Source organism: Ornithorhynchus anatinus, chromosome 7, assembly GCF_004115215.2.
Source record: "Ornithorhynchus anatinus isolate Pmale09 chromosome 7, mOrnAna1.pri.v4, whole genome shotgun sequence".
Lineage (NCBI taxonomy): Eukaryota > Metazoa > Chordata > Mammalia > Monotremata > Ornithorhynchidae > Ornithorhynchus > Ornithorhynchus anatinus.
The window spans coordinates 75497942-75522208 of NC_041734.1; the positions used below are offsets into that span (position 1 = coordinate 75497942).

General features: G+C 43.9%; 1 protein-coding gene across 2 annotated transcripts; it reads right to left on the reverse strand.

The window, feature by feature from the left end:
* On the reverse strand, positions 1-24267 carry ICOS (inducible T cell costimulator). Of its 2 annotated transcripts, none has more exons than XM_029069424.1 (6): positions 24181-24267; positions 11764-11802; positions 8324-8665; positions 4477-4583; positions 1803-1893; positions 1-222 (listed from the first exon to the last, which is right to left on the reverse strand). In XM_029069424.1, the coding sequence occupies exons 1-6, from the start codon at positions 24233-24235 to the stop codon at positions 209-211; spliced, it is 648 nt and encodes a 215-aa protein (XP_028925257.1). In that variant the 5' UTR covers positions 24236-24267; the 3' UTR covers positions 1-208. The 2 variants fall into 2 exon arrangements, with proteins under 2 accessions (XP_028925257.1, XP_028925256.1); XM_029069423.1 differs by having other exon boundaries at positions 8324-8668.

Consider the following 24267-nt stretch of genomic DNA (forward strand, 5'->3'; position numbering starts at 1 on the left):
TGCTTGTCTCTTCCCCAGTGCTTAGTACAGTGCCGGACATATAGTAAGCGCTTAACAACTACCATAAAAAAAATAGATTGAAGAAGAGATCAAAAGTGACCGCGATGAAATGAATTCTAATTCATGGCCTTGAGTGGAGAGGGATTCAGTCCTTCAGGGTGTCTCCTTGCCGTTCAGAACGGGGTTCTTGAGGCTTCGGTGCCTCAGCTTATGAGGATAGAACTGAAACCAGAAGTTAGAATGAGTCACAAAATATCCCCCAAACAAGCTTTCTTACAACTCCTGACCCTATGTATCTATCATTTGTATCTTCCTGTGACAGAACCTTGCAAGTGAATGCACTGTATTTGGACAGGGAATGTGTCTTTCTATTGTCATACTGTACTCTCCCAAGGCTTAGTACAGTGCCCTGCACATGGTAGGTGCTCAATAAATATGATTCAATCTCAGTCATATTTATTGAGTGTTTACTGTGTGCGGAGCCCTGTACCAATCGCTTGGGAGAGGACAATATAACAACAAAGAGATATATTCCTGCCCCAAACAAGCTCAAATGAATGAACAAATGAGCGTGCCTAGGAGTTTTGTAAGCAGTTTGGGAGGTGCCTTATATGGGCAAAATGGTCAAGAATGTCTGTCTCTAAGATACCCATACTCATGGATGCAGTTTAGCAGTTGGCAGTGTCACCTTGACCCAGAGGAGATCTCCTCTGCCATCTTTTTCAAGCCAGTAAAGTTGCTCTGAAAATAAATTTTCTAAATCACATGGTCAGGAGAGGTAGAGAGCTTAATCTGCCCCAACTTTGATGATAAGGGAAATTTTGGTATTTGGGCTGTTGTGGGGTGAAGATGCCATAAATACAAATTTTGTGATGTTTTATGTGCATCATACAATTCCACAGACTAAGGGCCATTCAAGTTCAGTTTATCTCTGGTTGTATCTCCCTTTAGCCTTGGAGAAAAGGTACTCTCATGGCCATGTTTGGCTCAGTGGAAAGAGCCCGGGCTTGGGAGTCAGAGATCATGGGTTCAAATCCCGGCTCAGCCACTTGCCAGCTGTGTGACTTTGGGCAAGTCACTTAACTTCTCTGGGCCTCAGTTACCCCATCTGTAAAATGGGGATTTAGACTGTGAGCCCCATGTGGGACAACCTGATCACCTTGTATCTACCCCAGCGCAGAACAGTGCTTTGCATATAGTAAGCGCTTAACAAATGCCATCATTATTATTATTATTATTATTCAAATCTAGCTTCCCGATGGGTTGTTTTACAACTTGTAACCAATTATACCTAATCCAGAGATCTGATGGTAAATATAAGCTTCTACTTTTCAGAAGACCCCTAAGTAGTGACCGTAAGAATTTGGGCTTCTTAAAAATCCAGTCAAGCAAATATGAGCCTCAAAATGAATCAGAACTGTCCTTGTACCCAATCCTGTTCCCCTTATACCCACCTCAATCCTACCTCCTCAATCCACCTCCCCCAAGAGGTAAATTAGACCATGCTGAGAGACTAGGGGAGTGGGAAGAAGATTGTTCGGCAATATCAATCCTTGAGGAACCTCTATTCGGCTCCTTGGTGATGAAGGGGGCAAGATGATGTTGTAATCTATCCCTCTACTTTCCTTTTTCTAGTTTCAGGGATGAATCACTTGCTGTTGACTGTTCTGTGGGCCTCTTTTGTGTTTATCGCCTCTACCTTACCCCTAGGCACTGGAACTCAATTCTGGTGAGCTCCTAAAGAGAAAGGGAGCCCTGAGTAGGATTATCCTTGCTGAATAATCATGGATAAAGGGTTCCACCTCTAAATCCTGACTTCTTAGCTGCTGTCACTGCTGCCATGGGCATGTATTCACTGTTGGGCTCGTGTAAGCTGGATGGGCATTGGTTGCTCTGTAAAAAAAAAAAAAAGAAGAAATGAACATAAGTTGTAAATTTCTCCCCTTCTGTACTTCATGCTCATTTTCCCCTGCCAGCTATTAAGGAAGGTGTAACCAAGAGTTCCGAATCAATAAATCAATCAACTGATCAGTGGTATTTATTGAGTGCTTCCTGTGTGCGGAGCACTGTAACTAAGCATTTGGGAGAGTACAGTACAACGGAGTCGCTAGACTTTCCTCGTCCACAAAAAGCTTACAGTCTAGAGGGGAAGAGACATTAAAATAGATTATGGATCTGTTCATAAGTGATGGGGGGCTGAGGGTGGGATCAAGTGCTTAAAAGGGTATAAATCCAAGTGCAAGGGTGACACAGAAAGGAGAGGGAGAAGAAGAAATGAGGACTTGGTCGGGGAAGCCCCACCGAAGGAAGAGATGTGATTTTAATAAGGTTTCAAAGGTGGGGAGAGTGGTGAGCTATAGGATATGAAGGGGGAGGGAGTTCCTGGCCAGCGGGAGGATGTGGGCAAGAGGTCAGGGGTGAAATAGATGAGATTGAGATACAGTGAGTAGGTTCGAGTTAGAGGAGCGAAGTGAGCGGGCTAGGTCGTAATAGTAAATCAGTGAGGTAAGATAGGAGGTGAATGAGTGTTTTAAAGCCAATGGTAAGGAGTTTCTGTTTGATGGCAACTATTGGAAGCTCTAGAGGAGTAAGGAAACACAGACTTAACTGTTTTTAGAAAAATGACCCGGGCAGCAGAGTGAAGTACATACTGGAGTCGGAAGAGACAAGTCCCAGCGTGGTAAACAAGGAGGCTGATGCAGTAGTCAAAGCATGATATGATAAATGCTTGGATCAGAGAAGTAGCAGCTTGGTTGGAAAGGAAAGGGCAGCTTTTAGTAATGTAGTGAAGGTAGAACTAACAGGATTTGGTGACAGATCAAATTTGTAGATTGAATGAGAGATATGAGTCAAGGATAATGCCAAGGTTATAGGCTCGTGTGACAGAGGGGATGGTGGCGCTGTCTACAGGGATGGGGAAGTCAGAGGGAGGACAGGGTTGGGATGGGAAGATGAAGAGTTCTCTTTTGAACATGATAAGTTGGAGGAGTCGGTGGGACATCCAAATAGTGATGTTTTGAAGGCAGGAAATAATGACAGACTGCAGAGGTGGAGAAAGATGAGGGCTGGAGATGTAAATCTGGGAATCGTCTGCATGAAAATGGTAGTTGAATTCATGGGAACTAATGAGTTCTCCAAAGTAGGAGATGTAAACAGAGAATAGAAGGGGAACCATAACTGAGCGTCCTTGTTCCTTCCTTTTTTGCCACAGAGAGATATTTTGACTTGAGATTATTCTGTCTACTGTCATAACCTCCTCCCTGAAGCCTCCTGAAAACTGTTGAAGGGTTCTCTGTCTAAGTATCCATTAGATTGCAAGATCCTCGTGGCCCAGGATCATGTTTTCTATCTCTATTATACAATCTCACTTGCTCAGTACAGTCCGCAGTGCACAGCAGGCTTTCAATAAATACCACAAATTCTAGACTGTAAGCTCTTCCTCAACACTGTAAGAACCTTATGGGCATGGAACATGTCTACCAACTCTGTTATATTGTACTCTCCCAATTGCTTATTACAGTGCTCAGCAAGCCCTCAGTAAATACCACTGATTGAGAAGAGGCACTGGCTTATAGAGGCCTTCTCTATGGGCTTCTGGAAGGGTGATAGAGATTGTCCTATAGAACGTTTCCACTTGAATTAGGAGCACACATTTTTGAAATGAGAAACGAAAAAAATACGTGAGCCCTAAAAAGGCAATACCGATTCATTGTTCCTTATTCTCTGGAGCAGCATGGTAAATGGAAAAGAGCGCAGGCCTACAAGTCAAATGACCTGGGGTCCAATCTCAGCTCTGCCACTTGGCTGCTGTGTAACTTGGGGCAAGTCACCTAATTTCTCTTTGCCTCTGTTTCCTCATCTGAGAAATGAGAATGAGATCCACATTCTCCCTCCTACTTAGACAACGAGCCCCATGAGTAACAGGGACTACGTCCAATTTCATGTATCGTTGCCGGCTCTGCCACTTGTCAGCTGTGTGACTGTGGGCAAGTCACTTAACTTCTCTGTGCCTCAGTTGCCTCATCTGTAATATGGGGATTGAGACTGTGAGCCCCACGTGGGACATCCTGATTCCCCTGTGTCTACCCCAGTGCTTAGAACAGTGCTGGGCACATAGTAAGCGCTTAACAAATACCAACATTATTATATCAACCCCAGAGCTTAGTATCGTGATTGGCACACAGTAAGCACTTACACAGTTATTACTATTATCTCTTAATATGATTTAGGTTTAGAGCCAAACAATTCTGATAGGAACAAACCGGCAGGTTTCTCTCTTGAAAATTGTGGATGACTCAAATGAAAACTTCTGCCCTCCATTTACACATTCTTAAATGGCTCCACAATAGTGTCCTAAAGTCATAGAAAAGGAGTGACTCCATTATCGCAACCTTTTCTCGCGATGACAGGAAGTTGGGGCCAAAGCAGTCATCTTGAAGGGGAAGGGTGCTATTACAAACTTTTCTAATGGCTCACCTTGTTTCTCAGCCAAAAGGCTAAGATGCAGCAGATACAGGACAGCATGGAAAACACTGCTAGCCCAACAGGTAGCCAGAATGTGAGTTTGGAACAGAATTTGGATTCTAGGGTAGAAAACAAAAGTAAAAGTCAATGTCTAGGACCCAGCTTTAAAACACCACTCTCTTTTTTTGAAATAGGTTGTATGTTCCTTGTGGGTAGGGATCATGTCTACTAACCCTACTGTACTCTTACAAACACTTAATATGGTGTTCTGCACATAGTAAGAGATCAATAAATACCACTGATTGATTGATTTCAGAAAATAAGCTCCTAAAGACAAGGAATCTATCCCACCATTCTGGTGTACCTTACTAAGTACTTTGTACTTAGTAGTACAATTCGTTTCTAATAATATTGCACTCTCCCAAGTGTTTAGAACAGTGCTCTGCACACAGTAAAAGCACTCAATAAATACAATTAATTGATACTTTTCTTGCTATAGAGAAGCAGCGTGGCTCAGTGGAAAGAGCACATGCTTGGGAGTCAGAGGTCATGGGTTCTAATCCCGGGTCCGCCGCTGGCCAGCTGTGTGACTTTGGGCAAGTCACTTCACTTCTCTGTGCCTCAGTTACTTCATCTGTAAAATGGGGATTAAAACTGTGAGCCCCACGTGGGACAACCTGATCACCTTGTATCCCCCAGCGCTTAGAACAGTGCTTTGCACATAGTAAGCAGTTAACAAATACCATTATTATTATCATTATATGACTGTCCGTTTTTTGAAGTTTCCCCAACATTTTCTAACATATTTCTATTGATGGCGTTCATGAAAAGGAAAGAAGATCCCCAAATTTATGGCATTCATAAATTGGAAATAAACTCCTCAAATACCCAGTTATCCTCCAGCACAAGGGATGCATTCTTGCAAAACCTCTTGCTAAGTTAAACTTATAGCAGAGGAATCACTGGCTCCAAAGCCTCATGCATACATATAAGCAGTGTGGTCTAGTGGGAAAAGCACTGGCTTGGGAGTCAAAAGGCTCTGGGTTCTAGTCCTGACCTTGCCATTTGCTGTCTGACCTTGGGCAAGTCACTTAACTTCTCTGTGCCTCAGTTACCTCATCTATAAAAGGAGGATTAAAGATGTGAGCCCCATCTAAGACATGGACTGTGTTCAACCTGATAAACCTGTATTTTCACCATCACCTGGCACATAGCACTAAACAAATACCATCAAAAAAATAATTAAAAAATAGTTTCTCCAAAAAAACATGGCTCACTGGACCCAAGCAGGTTCATGTTGTTGGGTGAACTTTTCTAATTCCTAACAGTTTTCTGGCCACAATGTACCTTTAAAACATGTGTAATTCACCATCTAAAGGATTTACAGCGTAACCCAAAAGCACTTTCTTTATGACTTTTTCCATTTCCTTTTCTGCGGCTCAGTTTAATGAATGGTGAGAAAGCCCTCCCTATCAGGGAGAGGAGAGGAAATAAAAAGGTGAGACACACATATAGAATGAAGTCTTTTTAATTCACTCCATGTGCCTCCTTTTGCATTAAATACCAAACTAGAGTAAATTTGGTTAACAATTTTGGTAGCTTCTGTATTCAAAGTTGGCTAAGTGGCCACGTTATTGGGATCACTGATTTTTCTCAGTAGTTGTCAGTTGACTCCTAATGCACAAGTACTTCAAAGGTTAAGATGCTGTTCTATTTATGATTCTCAACTATCATTGACTAAAATGTTTTGTGAATGATTTGAGAGTCACCACACTCTTTTATTAAGTACCTCCTATACTTTTTTCAATAGAAAAGAAATTTAATTTGTCTTTGGTCTTAGAGAAGCAGCATGGACTCCTGGATAGAGCACGGGCCTGGGAGTCAGAAGAAGAACCTGGGTTCTAATTCCATCTCCACCACTTGTTGGCTGCTTGACCTTGGAAAAGTTGCTTAACTTTTCTGTGCCTCAGTTACCTCATCCGTATAATGTGGACTAATACTGTGAGCCCCCTGTGGGGCATGGACTGTATCCAACCTAATTGGATCTATCCCAGTTTTTAGTACAGTGCTCGGCACATAGTAAGGACTTAACAAATACCATTTAAAAAAATCAATGAACTCCAACATCAAATGGTGTCGATTTTGTCAAAACAGTCTCATATACTGGATATGACAAGACACATTTTTTAAAAAATGAAATTCTGATCTTCAACATGGCATAAAAATGCACCCCCCTCCTCCTCCCTCCCACCTTCCAGTCACACACACAAACACACACATTCCAAGGACTCTACTTTGGGCCCTGTCAGTACTTTCTGAAAAGTGAAATTGGAATATTCTAGTGAACCTTTCAGAAAAATGTATGTGTCAGTTGTCATCTGTGCCAGACAGCGAAGCTCAAAATAGATCTCCGTCCCCTGACTCTATCCATCCATCTCCATCCAACAAGGGGATCATATGGACCTGTTTAGACAAGGTGTCATCAACCCCTTACCTTAAACTTTATCTAGAGTTCCTTCAGCACCACTTTAACCCCTTGTTTGGGAAGATTTCATGGTAGTTGGTGAACTTGTTATGCCTTTAACTGTGTCAAGTACTGTATTAAGAAGCGCTGAAGTAGATACAAGATTATCAGGCCGGGCACAGTTCTTATTTTACTTGGGGTTCATATTTTAAGTAAGAGGGAGGCCAGGTTTTGAATCTCCATTTTACAGATGAAGAAACTGACTTTCCCAAGGTTACACAGGAGGCAACTGGCAGAGCCAGGTTTAGAACCCAGGTCCCCTGATTCCCATGTCCATGTCCTTTCCACTAGGCTATGCTTATTTTTAACAGCCTGTCTTCAAGGTTACAAAGAGCAGGGTTGGAGTTTCTTAGCTGAGATCAGATGGGAAAAAGAGTCCCTGAATTCTTCTCTGGGATTCAGTAGAAACTTCACACTTCCTCCAGTGAGAAGACCATCAAGAACTACTTGGTAAATCAGAGAAAAGCCACCTATGCAAACACTGTAGGCGGGGATTGTCTCTCTCTGTTGCTGAATTGTACTTTCCAAGCGCTTAGTACAGTGCTCTGCACACAGTAAGCGCTCAGGAAATACGATTGAATGATTGAATGAAATTTTATGTACTGTACAGTTCTTTTTCACCAGTTAGAGAACTGTTGACCTGAAGAGTTAGGTACTCTTGCTCCACGAGAAGCAGCGTGGCTCAGTGGAAAGAGCACGGGCTTGGGAGTCAGCGGTCATGAGTTCGAATCCCAGCTCTGCCACTTGTCAGCTGTGTGACTTTGGGCGAGTCACTTAACTTCTCTGTGCCTCAGTTACCTCATCTATAAAATGGGGATTAACTGTGAGCCTCACGTGGGACAACCTGATTACCTGTATCTACCCCAGCACTTAGAACAGTGCTCGGCACATAGTAAGCGCTTAACAAATACCAACATTATTATTATTATTATTATTATTGTTTATGCACTGTGCCTACTCTATTATGTAATAGGCTCACTGAAAAGCCGTGCCAGGCCCCCAGATATGAAATATGAAACAGCAAGACCAGAGGTGCCGGGGCTCTGAACTGTCAAGCCCAGAAGTTCTATCACTCAGTCACTCAATCACTCAATGGTATTTATAGAGTGCTTACCTAGGTGAACGGCACTGTACTAAATGCTTGAAACAGTACAGTGCAATAGAATTAGTAGACACGATCCCTGCCCTCAGGGAGCTTACGGTCTAGGGGCTAAATTCTGAAGACTAAACCCTTGCAGAAATTCAGCCCAGTGTTACCATGCCTGTAATCCTTCTTCCCCTCGGACTAGAGGACTTATACGCCAAGAAGTGTTTTAAAGAATGAACATATTTTACCATAAACATATAGGTAGGCTTCATCTGGGGTACAGTTCTGGTAAGGAGGAGGAAAAGAGACTTCTAGACTGCAGAAGTAGTAGTCAGCGTGGCGGATGTCTAAATTAGACAAGGTGAAAATCACACTGTCGTTGGAGAGGTCTGGCTGACAATATATCAGCTCCTTCTGGGTGGTTGTGTTAGTAATGTCTTTGTCTCTTATGAGTTCACAGACTTTCTGCCTCATGGTTCCTTTCAGCAACTGCATGGTAAAGTCCCGGGCAGACCTGGGGTAGTGGCAGGTCACTTTTACAACTCCATTGTGAAATGCCATCATCTTCTGATGGGCAGTGGCGTTGCTTTCTTCTGGCGAAAGAAGACAAGTACCATTTTGTGAATGTCGTTACAGAGCAATACTTTATGAGAAAAGATCTGGGGAAAGATTAAGGCTGTGCACACGCATAAATACATGCAGACACACACAGACGCACACACCAACCCACAGACACACAGAAAGAAAATGATAATGTAGTCAGTTCTGCCTTAATGTGTGTTTTCATTACATGTGTTCATTCATTCATTCAACAGTATTTATTGAGCACTTACTATGTGCAGAGCACTGTACTAAGCGCTTGGAATGGACAGTTTGGCAACAGATAGAGACAATCCCTGCCCAGTGATGGGCTCACAGTCTAATCTATTTAGTTGCCATTGTTTTTACGAGATGTTCTTCCCCTTGACTCTATTTATTGCCATCGTTCTCGTCTGTCCGTTTCCCCCGATTAGACTGTGAGCCCGTCAAACGGCAGGGACTGTCTCTATCTGTTGTCGAATTGTTCATTCCAAGCGCTTAGTACAGTGCTCTGCACATAGTAAGCGCTCAATAAATACTATTGAATGAATGAATGAATGATCAGGGGAGACAGACGGCAGAGCAAAACAGAATGAAACAAAAACATTCATTCAATAGTATTTATTGAGCGCTTACTATGTGCACAGCACTGGACTAAGTGCTTGGAATGAACAAGTCGGCAACAGATAGAGACGGTCCCTGCCGTTTGACGGGCTCACAGTGTAATCGGGGGAGACGGACAGACGAGAACGATGGCAATAAATAGAGTCAAGGGGAAGAACATCTCGTAAAACAATGGCAACTAAATAGAATCGAGGCGATGTACATTTCATTAACAAAATAAATAGGGTAATGAAAATATATAGTCGAGCGGACGAGTACAGTGCTGCGGGGATGGGAAGGGAGAGGGGGAGGAGCAGAGGGAGATGGGGGGAAAAGAGGGTTAAGCTGCGGAGAGGTGAAGGGGGGTGGTAGAGGGAGTAGAGGGAGAAGAGGAGCTCAGTCTGGGAAGGCCTCTCGGAGGAGGTGAGTTTTAAGTAGGGTTTCGAAGAGGGGAAGAGAATCAGTTTGGCGGAGGTGAGGAGGGAGGGCGTTCCGGGACCGCGGGAGGATGTGGCTCGGGGGTCGACGGCGGGACGGGCGAGACCGAGGGACGGCGAGGAGGTGGGCGGCGGAGGAGTGGAGCGTGCGGGGTGGGCGGAAGAAAGAGAGAAGGGAGGAGAGGTAGGAAGGGGCAAGGTGACGGAGAGCCTCGAAGCCTAGAGTGAGGAGTTTTTGTTTGGAGCGGAGGTCGATAGGCAACCACTGGAGGTGTTTAAGAAGGGGAGTGACAGGCCCAGAGAGTTTCTGCGGGAAGATGAGCCGGGCGGCGGAGTGAAGAATAGACTGGAGCGGGGTGAGAGAGGAGGAAGGGAGATCGGAGAGAAGGCTGACACAGTAGTCTAGCAAGACAAAAAGACAACAAAACAAGACAACATTATCACAATAAATAGAATCAAGGGAATGTAGAGCTCATTATCAAAATAAATAGGGTAATAAATAATATATACAAATGAGAACAGTGCTGAGGGGAGGAGAAAGGCGGGGGGGGAGGAGCAGAGGGAAAGGGGGCTCAGCTGAGGGGAGGTGAAGGGGGGAGGGGGAGGAGCAGAGGGTGGAGGGAGAGCAGAGGGAAAAGGTAGCTCAGTCTGGGAAGGCCTCTTGGAGGAGGTGAGCTCTCAGTAGGGCTTTGAAGAGGGGAAGAAAGTTAGTTTGGCAGAGGGGAGGAGGGAGGGCATTCCGGGACGGCGGTAGGACGTGGGCCAGGAGTCGATGGTGGGATAGGCATGAACAGGGGACAGTGAGGAGGTGAGAGGCAGAGGAGCGGAGTGTACGGAGAGGGCAGTAGAAAGAGAGAAGGGAAGTGAGGTAGGAGGGTGCAAGGTCACTATTGGGAAACTAGTCAAGAGTCATCCCATCTCTCTGGATATAACCCAGTGCGGTGTTGAAAAAAATAGCATGGCACGCAACATCAGACACAGGGTGAATACTCTAACTCAAGCTTTCTGCAACACGAATTTCTTCGGGAATACATCCTCCGGGTTATTGGAAACTTCGGTGTCCTGGGAAATCAAAATCGAAATGAGAGCGGAATCTGGTCCAACTTCCTTGTGGCTCTTAGCTTGGGAAACCCTCTTTGAAATGGCGGAGAACCATGTGACATAGTCTGCTGAACAGTGTACTACTTTTTATATAATTCTGTGAGGAAACCAAAAAGCCCAACTTCAAGAGAAGTAATGATCAAAATGGCCCTACATCAGCCAGATCCCAGTCTCTTTCCTCTCCATCCCCCAGGATGGCAGAGGTAGGGCAGGCCAGGGGTTAAGTCCAGTTCCCAACGTCAAGCTTCCACCACTTCTCCCAAAAGTCACCCTAACCTGGGCTGGGAAGGTTCTGTCCCTGGGGCGGGGAAGTAGGAACATGAGGTGGAAATCCTGACAGTCAAACGTAAGCTCCTTTTGGGCAGGAAATGTGCTTTGGGCTTCTGTTGCACTTTCCCTCGTGCTTAGTGGTCTTTGTACCCAGAGGGTCAATCAATCCATAGTATTTATTGGACACTTACCGTGTGCAGAGCACAGTACTAAGCACTGAGGGGAGTACAATATTAACAATATAACAGAGTTGGTAGACATGTTCCTTGCCCACAAATAGCTTATTGGTCAATAAATACCATTATTATCACTACGACAAACAGGGGCTGCAACAATCCCTATGGCAAGGCCCCTCGAAGACCACGGAACCGTGAACGACCTGTCCACTGTCAGGCTTTGTGTCCCCTCCCCAAATTACGAATTAACTAGAGTCACGGCAAGCCAGACACCAGGGAAGCCAAAGAAAGGGGTCACAACATTTCCCTGGCCACGGGACCCAAAGCCTGGGGAGCAAAGAAACACGAAGCCTGCCACAGAAACTTTGCTTGTTTGGTTTGGATGTGATTTCCAACCCCAACATAGTTGGAAGTCTGTTCACTAAGCCACGCAACCCCTTCCTGCTAAGGGAGAATCGAAATTTCCATGTCGTTGATTGGATAGGATCTGGAAAAAGAGGGCTCTCAATAGATGGTTCTTACCTATAGTTTGGCCTAGTTTTTCTTCACATGGCTTTGTTTCTGAAAAATAAATGGAATGAAAGAGCATTAGTTATTTATACTGGGCGTATGAGAGGAGGAGGAGAAAGTATTTGTTTTTTATAATGGGCATATGAGAAGAGGAGGACAAGAAGGAGGAAGAGTTGGCCGTGTTTGAGCAAGGTTAAGGATGTCCTTTGGTTCGTGACAAGGTCTGGCTGGGGACTGTTCCCTTGCCTGATTGTGTCTGTGTGTCTGTGTGTATTTTTTTCTGGAGAAAGAAATAGATATGTTGATGCTCAATCCCTTTCAGAAACTTTAATGTAAATGTAAATTCTTCACCGTCAGGGTCTAATCTAGGCAAGAACTTCCCAGAGCCCAGTTCAAGTCAATTACCTCATCTGTAAAATGGGAATTAAAACTGTGAGCTCCACGTGAGGCAACCTGATCACCTCGTACCCCCGCCCCCTCCAGCGCTTAGAACAGTGCTTTGCACATAGTAAGCGCTTAACAAATACCGCCATTATTATTATTATTATTATAAGGCAGTACCCCTAGTACCTCTAGCCTAGGATGAGAAGGGTTAATGTTCGGAGGTATGGTCTTCCGGCTCTTTCACCCAATCTTTTCTCTTCTTACCCGGCTCTCACACCCTCCTCATACCCTGACTTGGTAGAGGGTCTACCAAGCCCAAGACAAAGGTGATGGCATTTGGAGTCCTGGCTCCTTTCCTAAGACTAATTAATCACCAATTATGGCCCTCAAGCTCAAGACAGGCGGACCAGAAAAAGCTTAGCTGTGGAAGTTCAATCACTTACTATGCACATACCTAGCTATGAAGAAACAGATTATCTTTGTGTCTGAAGAAGATATCACCAACCATATGAGCGCAATCTTGCTTAAGTGAGATTGCGTTAACCACAAGATCTGAGTCATGAAACTTGCAGCACCAGGGTTGCTCATTCCTACCTGTCTCAAACAGAAATTCCTGACCATTGGTTTAAGCCTTGCCATAAACTCTCTCATCCATACTTACACACTCTCTTCTCCTACTCCAACCCAGCTCACACTCTCTGTCCCTTTCAAGCTCACCTTCTCACTAATCCTTGTTCTTAAAACTCCCACCTTCAACCCCTTATTCATTCCCTTCTCCTCACCTGAAAATTTCTCCCCTTTCAATTCTGCCAAATCACAGCTCTCACCACCTCCAAAAACCCTTCTGAAAGTCAATCTCCACCAAGAGGCCTTTCCTGATTAATATTTTTTCTCCCCAGGTCGTATCCTGTCAATTACCACTGCAGCGCTTTCCACTTCCTCACCCACCACCTGGAACACTCCCATACGCATTATTTTTCAAGAAAATCGGGTTTGCGGACTGACCCTGCTTTTTCCTCTGCTCCTCCTCCCCTCCCCATCGCCCCAACTCCCTCCCTCTACTCTACCCCTCTCCCCGCCCCACAGTATTTGTGTATATATGTACATATCAATTATTCTATTTATTTTATTAATGACGAGTATATATCTATAATTCCATTTATACTGATTCATTCATTCAATTGTATTTATTGAGCGCTTACTGTGTGCAGAGCACTGTACTAGAGAAGTAGCGTGGCTCACTGGAAAGAGCACGGACTTTGGAGTCAGAGGTCATGGGTTCGAACTCTGGCTCTGCCACTTGTCAGCTGTGTGACTTTGGGCGAGTCACTTCACTTCTCAGTGCCTCAGTTACCTCATCTGTAAAATGGGGATTAAGACTGTGAGCCCCACTTGGGACAACCTGATTCCCCTGTGTCTACCCCAGCACTTAGAATAGTGCTCAGCACATAGTAAGCACTTAACAAATACCAACATTATTACCAGCGCTTGGAAAGTACAATTCGGCAACAGATAGAGACAATCCCTACCCAACAACGGGTTCACAGTCTAGAATGTTATGGATGCCTGTCTACTTGTTTTGTTTGGTTGTCTGCCCCCCAGCTCTTAGACTGTGAGCCCGTTGTTGAGTAGGGATTGTCTCTATTTGTTGCCGATCGTACTTTCCAAGCGCTTAGCACAGTGCTCTACACACAGTAAGTGCTCAGTAAATACGATTGAATGAATGAAAGTTGAATACAGTCCCTGTCCCTCATGGGGCTCACAGTTTCAATTCTCATTTTACAGATGGGGAAACTGAGGCACGGAGAAATGAAATGACCTGCCCAAGTACACATAGCGAAGGGCAGATCCAGAATTGGAACCCAGGTCCTTCTGTCTCCCACTGCTCATGGAGCTCTACCCACTAGACCATGCTGCTTTTCTACTTTTCCTAACTTGTAAAGTGGGGTTCAACTATATTGGGAACCCTTGTAACAACCCCTCCTACTTCTCCTCCTCCAACCCAGTTCACACTCTCTGTCCCTTTCAAGCTCACCTTCTCACTAATCCTTGTTCTTAAAACTCCCACCTTCAACCCCTTATTCATTCCCTTCTCCTCACCTGGAAATTTTTCCCCTTTCATTTCTGTCAAATCACAGCTCTCACCACCTCCAAAACCCTTCTGAAAGTCAATCTCCACCAAGAGGCCTTTCCTGATTAATAATTTTTCTCCCCAGGTCAGGGAATCCCTGCAACCAGTTTAAAAATTTGAATCTACTCCAATACAATGCCCATAGAAAGCACTTCATAAATGCCATTATTATTAAAGAGAAATGACGAGACCCCTGTACATAGTGAGTTTTCTGGTGCTATTTATTTAACTACTAGTCTCCCATTTAGTTTCTGTAAGCAAATAAGAAATAAAGTTTAGTATACCTGAGCCAAGGGATACTTAACATGTCAACTTTTAAGGGCTATAATTTTATTGGTGGTTTTGAGTTTTAGCTCTAGAGCTATCCGGTTACTAAATAATTCTGACATGAAAATAATATCCTTTATCGGCATACAAACTAAAAGCTGCAGAATACTAATGATAGGGGTCGCTAGACTGGCACCGATCTTTTGTCTGTGTTTATAGTAAGTTATAAATGTCACAATTCTTGGACGGTCACAATCCTAAGAATTGAGTAGGGTTCAAAGAAGTCCCCGGAATTTGAAAGAACTGAACTTCAGAACAGGCAAGGCCTGAAAGGAGCCAGGAATGGAGAAAACTGTAAATTGTGTAGGACAAGCCATGAAAGGGGGCAGAGTTGGACTGGAAGGGGAGAAGGTGCTAGAATGAAGAGCAGGAAGAGGAGGAGGCGGAAAGAGGATACTGTAAGGTCCTGCCCAACTTCCCTGATGCTTATCTCTTCAACTAAAGTGAAACTTGTGAATATGTTGTTTGACTGTGGGAGTTCACGTCTCTGAAAAACATTCAGTTTCACCGTGGGCGTCAGAAGAAACATGAAAGGCTCTTTTTCTTCCCATGAAAATGAAGATGGAAAACCCCCCCCACGGGGGGTTGTGAAATGATACACTGAAATGTACAGGCTGAGTCATTTACAGAACAGGGGGGCCAGATTCCGTCCCAGACCCTCGTTGATTTGGGATTGTCCTGTATAGAGATGGCCTCCGGTTTGAAGACAGTGCTGCTGAATTATGTGGTAGTAATATGGGGCCCAGAGTGAGCCCCCATTTTCCTCTGCTCCTCCTCCCCTCCCCATTGCCCCAACCCCTTCCCTCTACTCTACCCCCTTATGTACCTATTTATTATTCTATTTATTTTATCAACGATGTGTATATACCTATACTTCTATTTATCTATTTTGATGCTATCGATGCCTGTCTACTTGCTTTGTTTTGTTGTCATCTCTCCTTTCTAGACTGTGAGCCCGTTGTTGGGTAGGGATTGTCTCGATTTGTTGCCAAATCCTACTTTCTAAGAGCTCAGTACAGTGCTCTGCACACAGTAAGTGCTCAATAAATTCGATTGAATGAATGAATGGATGAATGGTGGTAACCCTATGGTGTGTGATTGTCGATCTCTTGCACTCTGGGCCGAGGAAAATACAGCCATGCGTATATTTTCAGTTCCTTGGCTATTTGGGGTGATCACTGCTCAGATACCAGCAGTTGAGGGGAAAACCCTCTCCTACCTCCAGCAAGACGTGCACTTGAGTTGGCCTAGCCTTAGTCATGAGGGTTTGCACTGAGCATCCACACTCTCCCCTGGTTCCCCTGTCCTAGGGGCTCTTATTGCATAGTGGTTGGTAGGGAGAATGGGTTGGCGATTGCCCTGCAAGAGAGTTGCAAGTGCTACATTTGAAAACTGAAAGCCAAAAGGTCTACCATTAGGGACAACTCTGACTAGCAGTGGTTATCGTAAAGAGAGGCTAGAGAGGAATGTAGATATAGGAAGTAGATGACCCTGGTTTGAAGAACTCACCTATTGTGAGCAGGCTGAATTCTGGGCATGCTCAGTTCAGAGCTTTTAAATAATAATAATGGCATTTGTTAAGCGCTTACTATGTGCAAAACACTGTTCTAAGCGCTGGGGAGGATACAAGATGATCAGGTTGTCCCAGGTAGGGCTCACAGTCTTCATCCCCATTTTACAGAGGAGGTTACTGAGGCACAGAGAAGTTAGGTGACTTGCCCAAAGTCACACAGCCGACAAGTGGCTGAACCAGGGTTTGAACCCGTGACCTCTGACTCCTAAGCCCGGGCTCTTTCCACTGAGCCACGCTGCTTCTTTTAAACCCCTCTCTTGGCCACTAACCTGGTACTGTTGGATCCTATACAGTTTTCCCCAAAGGGCATGGCCAGCGTTGCTGGTCCATTTAAGGATGAGAAAATTTAGAGTTCTCATCCCCGGTCCTGATCTGAAAACTCTAGTGTTTGCCTATTTATTTCCAGTAGTGCAACCAAATGAATCGATATTTATGTTTTTATGGTATTTGCTAAATTTTGACTACGTCGAGCATTGTACTAAGTGCTGGGGTTGATACGAGATAATCCGTTTTGACGTGTGGGCCTCAGAGTCTAAGTAGGAAGGAGTACGATTTAGTCTCCGTTTTACAGACTTGGAAACTGAGTTGCAGAGCAGTTAAGTGACTTGCCCACGGTCACACAACAGACAAATGGAGGAGCTGGGCTTAGAACTCAGGACCTCAGGCTTCCAGGCTGATACTTTTTTCCAGTAGGCACTTGAACTAAGTACTTGGGAGAGTACAACTGAAGCTAAACACCCAATCCTAGTCCTTAGGAGTTTACGGTTTAATCTAATACAACAGAAGCCCCAGTATGCATGAAAATACAGTATTTGAATTCTGCCTCAAGTCATGCAGATTTTACTTTGGATGTTAAGTCTGTTTCCCAGCAAAGGCGAGCCATCCGTTTGAGATTTTCCATTTACCTTCTTCTGCTGTCCATGGTGTGAGATGGTTGAGTATTGGTGTGACGGGTCTGTTTCCATTTGTTTGTCCTTGTGTTGGTGTAGTTTTGTCCTGCCTGGGCCTTTCTCTCTGTTCCCGCAGGGAAGCAGAGTGGCGTAGTGGATAGAGCACGGGCCTGGGAATCAGAAGGTCTTGGGTTCTAATTCCGACTCTGCCACTTGTCTGCTGTGTGATCTTGAGCAAGTCACTTCACTTCTCTGAGCCTCAGTTTTCTCATCCGTAAAATGGGGATTGAGACTATGAGCCCCCAGTGGGACAGAGTCTGTGTCCAACCTGATTTACTTGTATCCACCCCAGCGCCTAGGATACGATTGATTGAATGAATGAATGCAGTGCCTGCCACATAGTAAGTACTTAACAAATACCACAATTATTACTATTATTAGTTCTCTGCCCCTCAGTGGCTGTAAATGTCTGGTGCTGTGTGTATGTCGTTCTCTCAAATGTACTCTTTTTCTGTTTTTCTCTCTGAGGATCTCCCTTTGTTTTGGGATGTGTGCCTGACTTCTTTCAGTCTCTCTCTCCCCCTTCCTCCCTCCCTCCCTCTGGTTTTCTGTCTGTGTTTATCTAGTTCTTTTAGCCTTATCTCTCTTTATCTCTCTTCCTCTCTTTGTGAGTCTCACTGCCTGGCTAAGTGTGTCTCTCTTGATGATGATGATGATATTGGTATTTTTTAAGCACTTATTTTGTGCCAGGCACAGGCACTTGGGTGGTTACAAGCAAATGGGGTAGGGCACAGTTCCTGTCCCACTTGGGGTTCACAGTCTCAATCCCATTTTACAGATGAGAAAACTGAGGCTCAGAGAAGTGAAGTGAGTTGCCCGAGATCACAGAGCAGGCAAGTGGGGGACCTAGAATTATAACCCATGATATCTGACTCCCAGGCCGGTGCTCTATCCACTGTGTCATGCTGCTTCTCCGTTATTGCTTTTCTATTTCTCTCTTTCCACTCCCCCTCTTTTCCTTTCTGTGTCTTTCTGACTCTCTCTGTCTCTGACTATCCCTTCCTGACTGTCTCACTGGTTCTCTGTCTCTTTCTGACTCTCTGTCTCCAAGTAACTCTGTCTCTTTCTGATTATACTTACCTCTTTTTTAAAATTGGAATTTTTAAATGCTTACTATTTGCCAGACTCTCTACTAAGTGCTGGGGTAGGTACCACCTAATCATGTTGGACACAGTCCATGTCCCACCCGAGGCTCACAGTCTTAATCCCTACTTTCCAGATAGGGTCACTGAGGCACAGAGAAATTAAATGGTTTGCTCAAGGTGATGCAGCAGACAAGTGGCAGAGCCAGCATTAGAACTCAGGTCCTTCTGACTCCCAGGCCTGTGCTCTATCCATTAGGCCATACTGCTTCTCTTTCTGACTGACTCTCTTTCTGATACTCATTCATTCATTCATTCATTCAATAGTATTTATCGAGCGCTTACTATGTGCAGAGCACTGTACTAAGCGCTTGGAATGAACAAGTCGGCAACAGATGGAGACAGTCCCTGCCGTTTGACGGGCTCACAGTGTAATCGGGGGAGACGGACAGACGAGAACAATGGCGATAAATAGAGTCGAGGGGAAGAACATCTCGTAAAAACAATGGCAACTAAATAGAATCGAGGCGATGTACATTTCATTAACAAAATGAATAGGGTGATGAAAATATATACAGTTGAGTGGATGAGTACAGTGCTGAGGGGATGGGAAGGTAGAGGGGGAGGAGCAGAGGGAGATGGGGGGAAAAGAGGGTTAAGCTGCGGAGAGGTGAAGGGGGGCGGTAGAGGAAGTAGAGGGAGAAGGGGAGCTCAGTCTGGGAAGGCCTCTTGGAGGAGGTGAGTTTTAAGTAGTCTTTGTGACCGTCTCTTTCCAATCGTCTCTGATATTATCTCATTCTGACTCTGGCTGGATCAGTGTTCTAAAAAAAAGTTCAGTCCACGTCTCCTCAGTCCTCAAAAACGTCCACCCATCTCCAACTTTAAAAAATCGCCTTTACGTCGGCATTAAGGCACTCGATCAGCTCTCTCCCTCCTACTTTACCTCACATTTCTCCTACTACAACCCAGACGTACTCTCTGCTCCTCTAACACCAACCGACTCACTGTACCTCTAGCTCGTCTGTCTTGCCACGGACCCCTTTCCCACGTCCTCCCTCTGGCTTCAAACTCCCTCTTCCTTCATAGATGACAAGCGATCATTCTCCCTTCCTTCAGAGCACATCTCTGACTAAGCTCTCATTTTCCCTATTTGCCCTCCCTTCTGCATCACCTACGCACTTGGACCTGTTCCTTTTAAGCACATGTTCCTTTTCAGCACATAACTAAGTGCTAAAGTGTTACGTACATATCCTTATTCTTTTGGTAAGCTTGTTCTGACAGGGAATGTGTCTGCTAACTCTGTTTTATTCTCACAAGTACTTAGTTCCGTGCTCTGCATATAGTAAGCGCTCAATAAATACTATTGATTGAGTAGCTTCCTATTCTACTGACTGAAATTTATTTTAATATTTGTCTACCCCTCTGGACTGTAAACTCCTTTAGAGCAGGGAATGTGTCTAGAAACTCTATTACGATGTACTCTCCCAAGGGTTTAATAGAGTGCCTGTGTACACAGTAAGCACTCAATAAATACCATTGATTGATTGCCTCTTTCTGGCTGTCTCTGATTCTCTCTGTCTCTTACTAATTTCCTCTATCTCTTACTGATTCTCCTTATCTCTTTCTGATTTACCTCTTTCTGACTTCTTCTCTTTCTCATTCTCTGTCTCTTTCCAGCTATCCCTTTCTGACTTTGTCTCTGACTCTTTATGTGTTTCTCTCTCTGACTGCTTCTTTCAGGTATTCTCTGTCTCTTTCTGATTCTCTTGTTCTAACTCAGTCTCTCTCTCTCTCCCTTCCTCCCTCTCTGTCAATCAGCAATACTGCCAAGCTACCTCTTTCTGGTTTTCCCAGTCACCCTATCTTCCTTTCTTCAGAATCCCCTTTCTACTGAGTCACCATCGTTTATTTACTCGCTGGGGCCCCTAAGTAGGAAATAGGGTTCTGGCCCCTTCAACTTGTTCCATTTGGGGGCTGGGATTAAGAATCGTGAGGAACTGTAACCCTTCCAGATCACGCAATTGTAAACCAGAAACAAGTACATCTGTGTATGTGACTTTGGCAAAAAGATAAATATGGAAATCAACATGATGCAACACTATAAAAATCTCTAATCTCCCCATTTTATATCCCCAGTGATCTGTTCAACTATTCTGTGCCTCTGTAGCACTTAGGTACACAGAACTCCTCATACCACGTATCTATTTATCTTTAGTTTCCATTACTTCTTCCTATCTAATTCATTTTAGCATCTGGCTCCTTGACTAGATGGCAAATTACAAGAGGGCAGGGATGGACTCTTTTAGTCCATTGAAATTCTGCATGTCAAAAATGCTGTGGGGACGGGGAGGGGGTAGAGCAGAGGGAGGGAGTAGGGGCAATGGGAAGGGGAGGAGGCGCAGAGGGAAGGGAGGACTCAGTCTGGGAAGGCCTCCTGGAGGAGGTGAGCTCTCATTAGGGCTTTGAAGAGGGGAAGAGAGTTAGTTTGGTGGAGGTGAGGAGGGCATTCCAGGTCAGAGGTAGGATGTGGGCCAGGGGTTAAGCGCTTACTACGTGCCAGGCCCTGTACTAAGCACTGGGGTAAGTACCAGATAATCAGCTCAGTCCCTGAGCCACATAGGGCTCTCATTCTCAATCATACTTTTGGAGCAAGAAATAGCCCAACCTTGAAAGAACCAAGTTCTCCACTGTTTCAGCTCATTAGCAAAAACACCAGACATTGTCTAACACCGGGAGTTTTTATGGGCATTGTGGCAGACAGTGTGACAGAAGAATTCAGTCGATACTGCAGATTTGAAAGTACCGTGCGTCCATTACATTGGAAATATCTCTCAACCAGCTAAAGTGTGAAAGCAGGTGTACAAATTATTTATGTCATTTGTTGACTAAACATAGGCTATTTTTTTTTTACAGAATGCATTTTGTTATCTTAAACTTGGGGCCTGGAGCACAAGAGGTCTGTGCTTTCATGGGCAAGAATCAGGCAAGGTTAAAACAGGTTAGACCTAAGCTGACAACAAAGTGCCCAAAAGAAAACCACCAGAGTAAAATAGTCTTGAGACAGAAATCCTCGACGACTCCAGAAATCAAAACTTAAAAAAAAAGTCAGTTGCTTAAATGTCATGGAAGATATGATGAAAAGTCATATTGTTTTGTTGGTCAGTATTTTTCAGGAACCGTGGTTGACAAAACTATTTCATTTTGTAACTTTATTTTAGAAGATTTGTGGTGGTTCTGTTGGCCAAAAACGTTGATAAAAGTTACCCATTGCCAATGACTTTCTTAGGGTAAACTAGACCCATCAAAACTTGTAAAATTCATGGTAGGTTAAAAAAGAGCTAGAGAAAACAGACCATTCAGGTTTGCCTAGTTCTGCCACCAAGACAGAAAGAGTAACAGTAGGCTCTTTGAAGGCAGGGATCATGTCTACCCGCACAATTGTACTCTCCAAGCGCTTAGTTCAGTGCTCTGCACACAGTAAGCACTCAGTAAATACTACTGATTGATCTGATATACATTCATATACATTGGATGAAAAATCAGTGAAACCAATACAGAGAGGAGTAGAATGGTGGGTCCCAAGGGCAGAAGAAAAACCCTTATGTCGACGTTATTTTTAAAATGGCTGCATATTGCCAGGATATATTAAGAGCGGTATGATGGATGAAAATTGCCAAGTTATTTTTCCACTGGTAAGACACTGTTAGAGCACTGAGTGCAGTTTTGTTTGTAACAAATAATAATAATAATAATAATGTTAGTATTGGTTAAGTGCTTACTATGTGCAGAGCACTGTTCTAAGCGCTGGGGTAGATACAGGGTAATCAGGTTGTCCCACGTGAGGCTCACAGTTAATCTCCATTTTACAGATGAGGTAACTGAGGCACAGAGAAGTGAAGTGACTTGCCCACGGTCACACAGCTGACAAGTGGCAGAGCCGGGAGTCGAACCCATGACCTCTGACTCCGAAGCCCAGGCTCTTTCCACTGAGCCACGCCGCTTCCCCGGATATCCTAAGATATCCTACCTGCTAGAATCCTGCATCAGTTAAATCTCATTGGCCTAACCAAACCAGCCCCAGTTTCGCTTATGGAGCAGATAGTAAGGAAGACATAATTGCCTCTAGTAGCCCATCTAGCATCTACAAGACAAAAGGAGGCCTCAACTGAGAAGCATTCTCCGCGCCCCCCCCCCACCCCCCGTCCCCAATTCTAGTCATCAAATAACCTCTATCAGTCCACCTTGTCAATCACCTGGCCAAGCCAAGACCCTTGAACCAGACCTGGCTCCTTGCAAGTCTCCCTGTCATGATCTCTGGCTTGAAAATGAATGAGTTAGTGTTGGCATATTCCCAGAGTTCTTAATTTAAATCATACTCTGCAAATATAAATTATTAAAAGGACTAGCAATGACCTTAGTCTTGGTTCACTGGTAACCTAGAGTCAACTGTGTTCCAAGATTCCAGTTCTTACCCACATGTGGTAGATGAAATCTTCCAAGGCTGGTCAGAAAGATAGTGCCAGGGTTAATCCATGCCCACCCCAGTCTCGCTATAGGTGTCCCTCAGAGCATCTTCTATGTAATCTGAATTAGTTTAATATCTTTTCATGGGTATTTCATGGGTACCCTTTCATGAATATGGCATTTCTTTCCAAATGCCAGTGAAAACTTAGAGAAACTCAATATATGATGCTCTTCAGAAACTACTGCAGTGACACTAATGATCCAGAAGTCCATCAAAATGCATTCATAGGGTACCAACATACTATCTTGCTTATTTTTCTCGCCAGGTGAGCAGTTCATTACAAGAGTAGAATTACTGATTCTGAGTTGATAAGGGTAGGCTCAGGCCTATGAACATCAATATGGAGTTGTCTGATAACTTTAAAGAGAAGTTTTACTACCTTTTTATTACATATAATTTTATGTAATTGCTAGATGGCACAATTTATATAACATAACCATATAACCGTAATATAAGTCTACATGCATCTATAACAATATGGAATATGTATATGCGTAGATATAAAACTGAGACAACACTTTGTTTAATATACTTGGGAATTCCTTTAAGATTGTTGCTTTCCTCCTGCTTATTACAAAACTTCCTTCTAAGCCAATTTTTTTTAAAAATCAAAAATGTGAAATAAACCTCCTGGAAAAGTAAGAAAAGTGATGATAAAATGCAACAGTCACTGTGTAAAAGGCAAAGTTTAACTGTAAGTCCCTTCAGAGGGTGTTATGGACTTTGGGAAAGCTAATTCAGTTTACAGGCCATGTGGACACAAATCATACACAAAAATAACCAATCTTTAAAAGTTGTTGTTGTCTCTTTTTTACTTTCCTTAGAATAGTATAAGATATGAGGAAGGGAGAAAGGCGAAGGGGGCTTCAAAATGACCAAAATGTCCATGGGGGGGGGGGGGGGGTACAATTTCAACTCCATTAATTTTCATTGCTTTTTCATTGTATTAGTATTGCTAGACACCAGGTCAACACAGTGCGAATGACAATTATCTGGCTCACTGGGTACTCCCACTATCAGTCTTCTGAAGATTAAAATCTGAGAGTCTCAAAAAAATCACCCTTTTTCCCCCAACAAAAAACATTCTCTTCCCAATAGTAAATGCTTTTTCGGTTCAATAACTCAGCCCCACTGCTTCCCACTCATCCTTACGTCCCTATCTTTGTTAGAGGGACTAGGCCAGGCTCTACTATGTGCATTCGAAAGGAAATTCGAAGCAAAACGGATTTAAAAATTCAATCCGCAAAGCCCAGTAGTTCCCCCTTCCCAAATGACAAATAACATTGAAAATAGCTAGAGGAGAATACAATTCTTCACCAGAAATTCTAGTGCTATGCTCATAGTGAATTCTACTGATAGAACTTGAAAAAGGCTATTCCGTTCTGCCATTTCCACCCATTTTTGACATAACTATCAGGATCTTTTCCTAAATAAATAAAGTCTAAAACAACACTTACCTGATAGTGCTTCAAACTGGAAGAAAATCAAACAAGCTAAGATGCCCGACTTCATATTTGCCCGAAATGGGTGATACCACGCTTAGT

Coding starts and splice junctions, on each gene's coding strand:
- ICOS (XM_029069423.1), bottom strand. CDS start 24,235: ATGAAGTCGGGCATCTTAGCTTGTTTGATTTTCTTCCAGTTTGAAGCA. Junction 11,803..24,180: donor CCAGTTTGAAGCACTATCAG/GTAAGTGTTGTT, acceptor TTTATTTTTCAG/AAACAAAGCCATGTGAAGAA. Junction 1,894..4,476: donor CCTTTTGGCTGAGAAACAAG/GTGAGCCATTAG, acceptor TTTTTTTTACAG/AGCAACCAATGCCCATCCAG.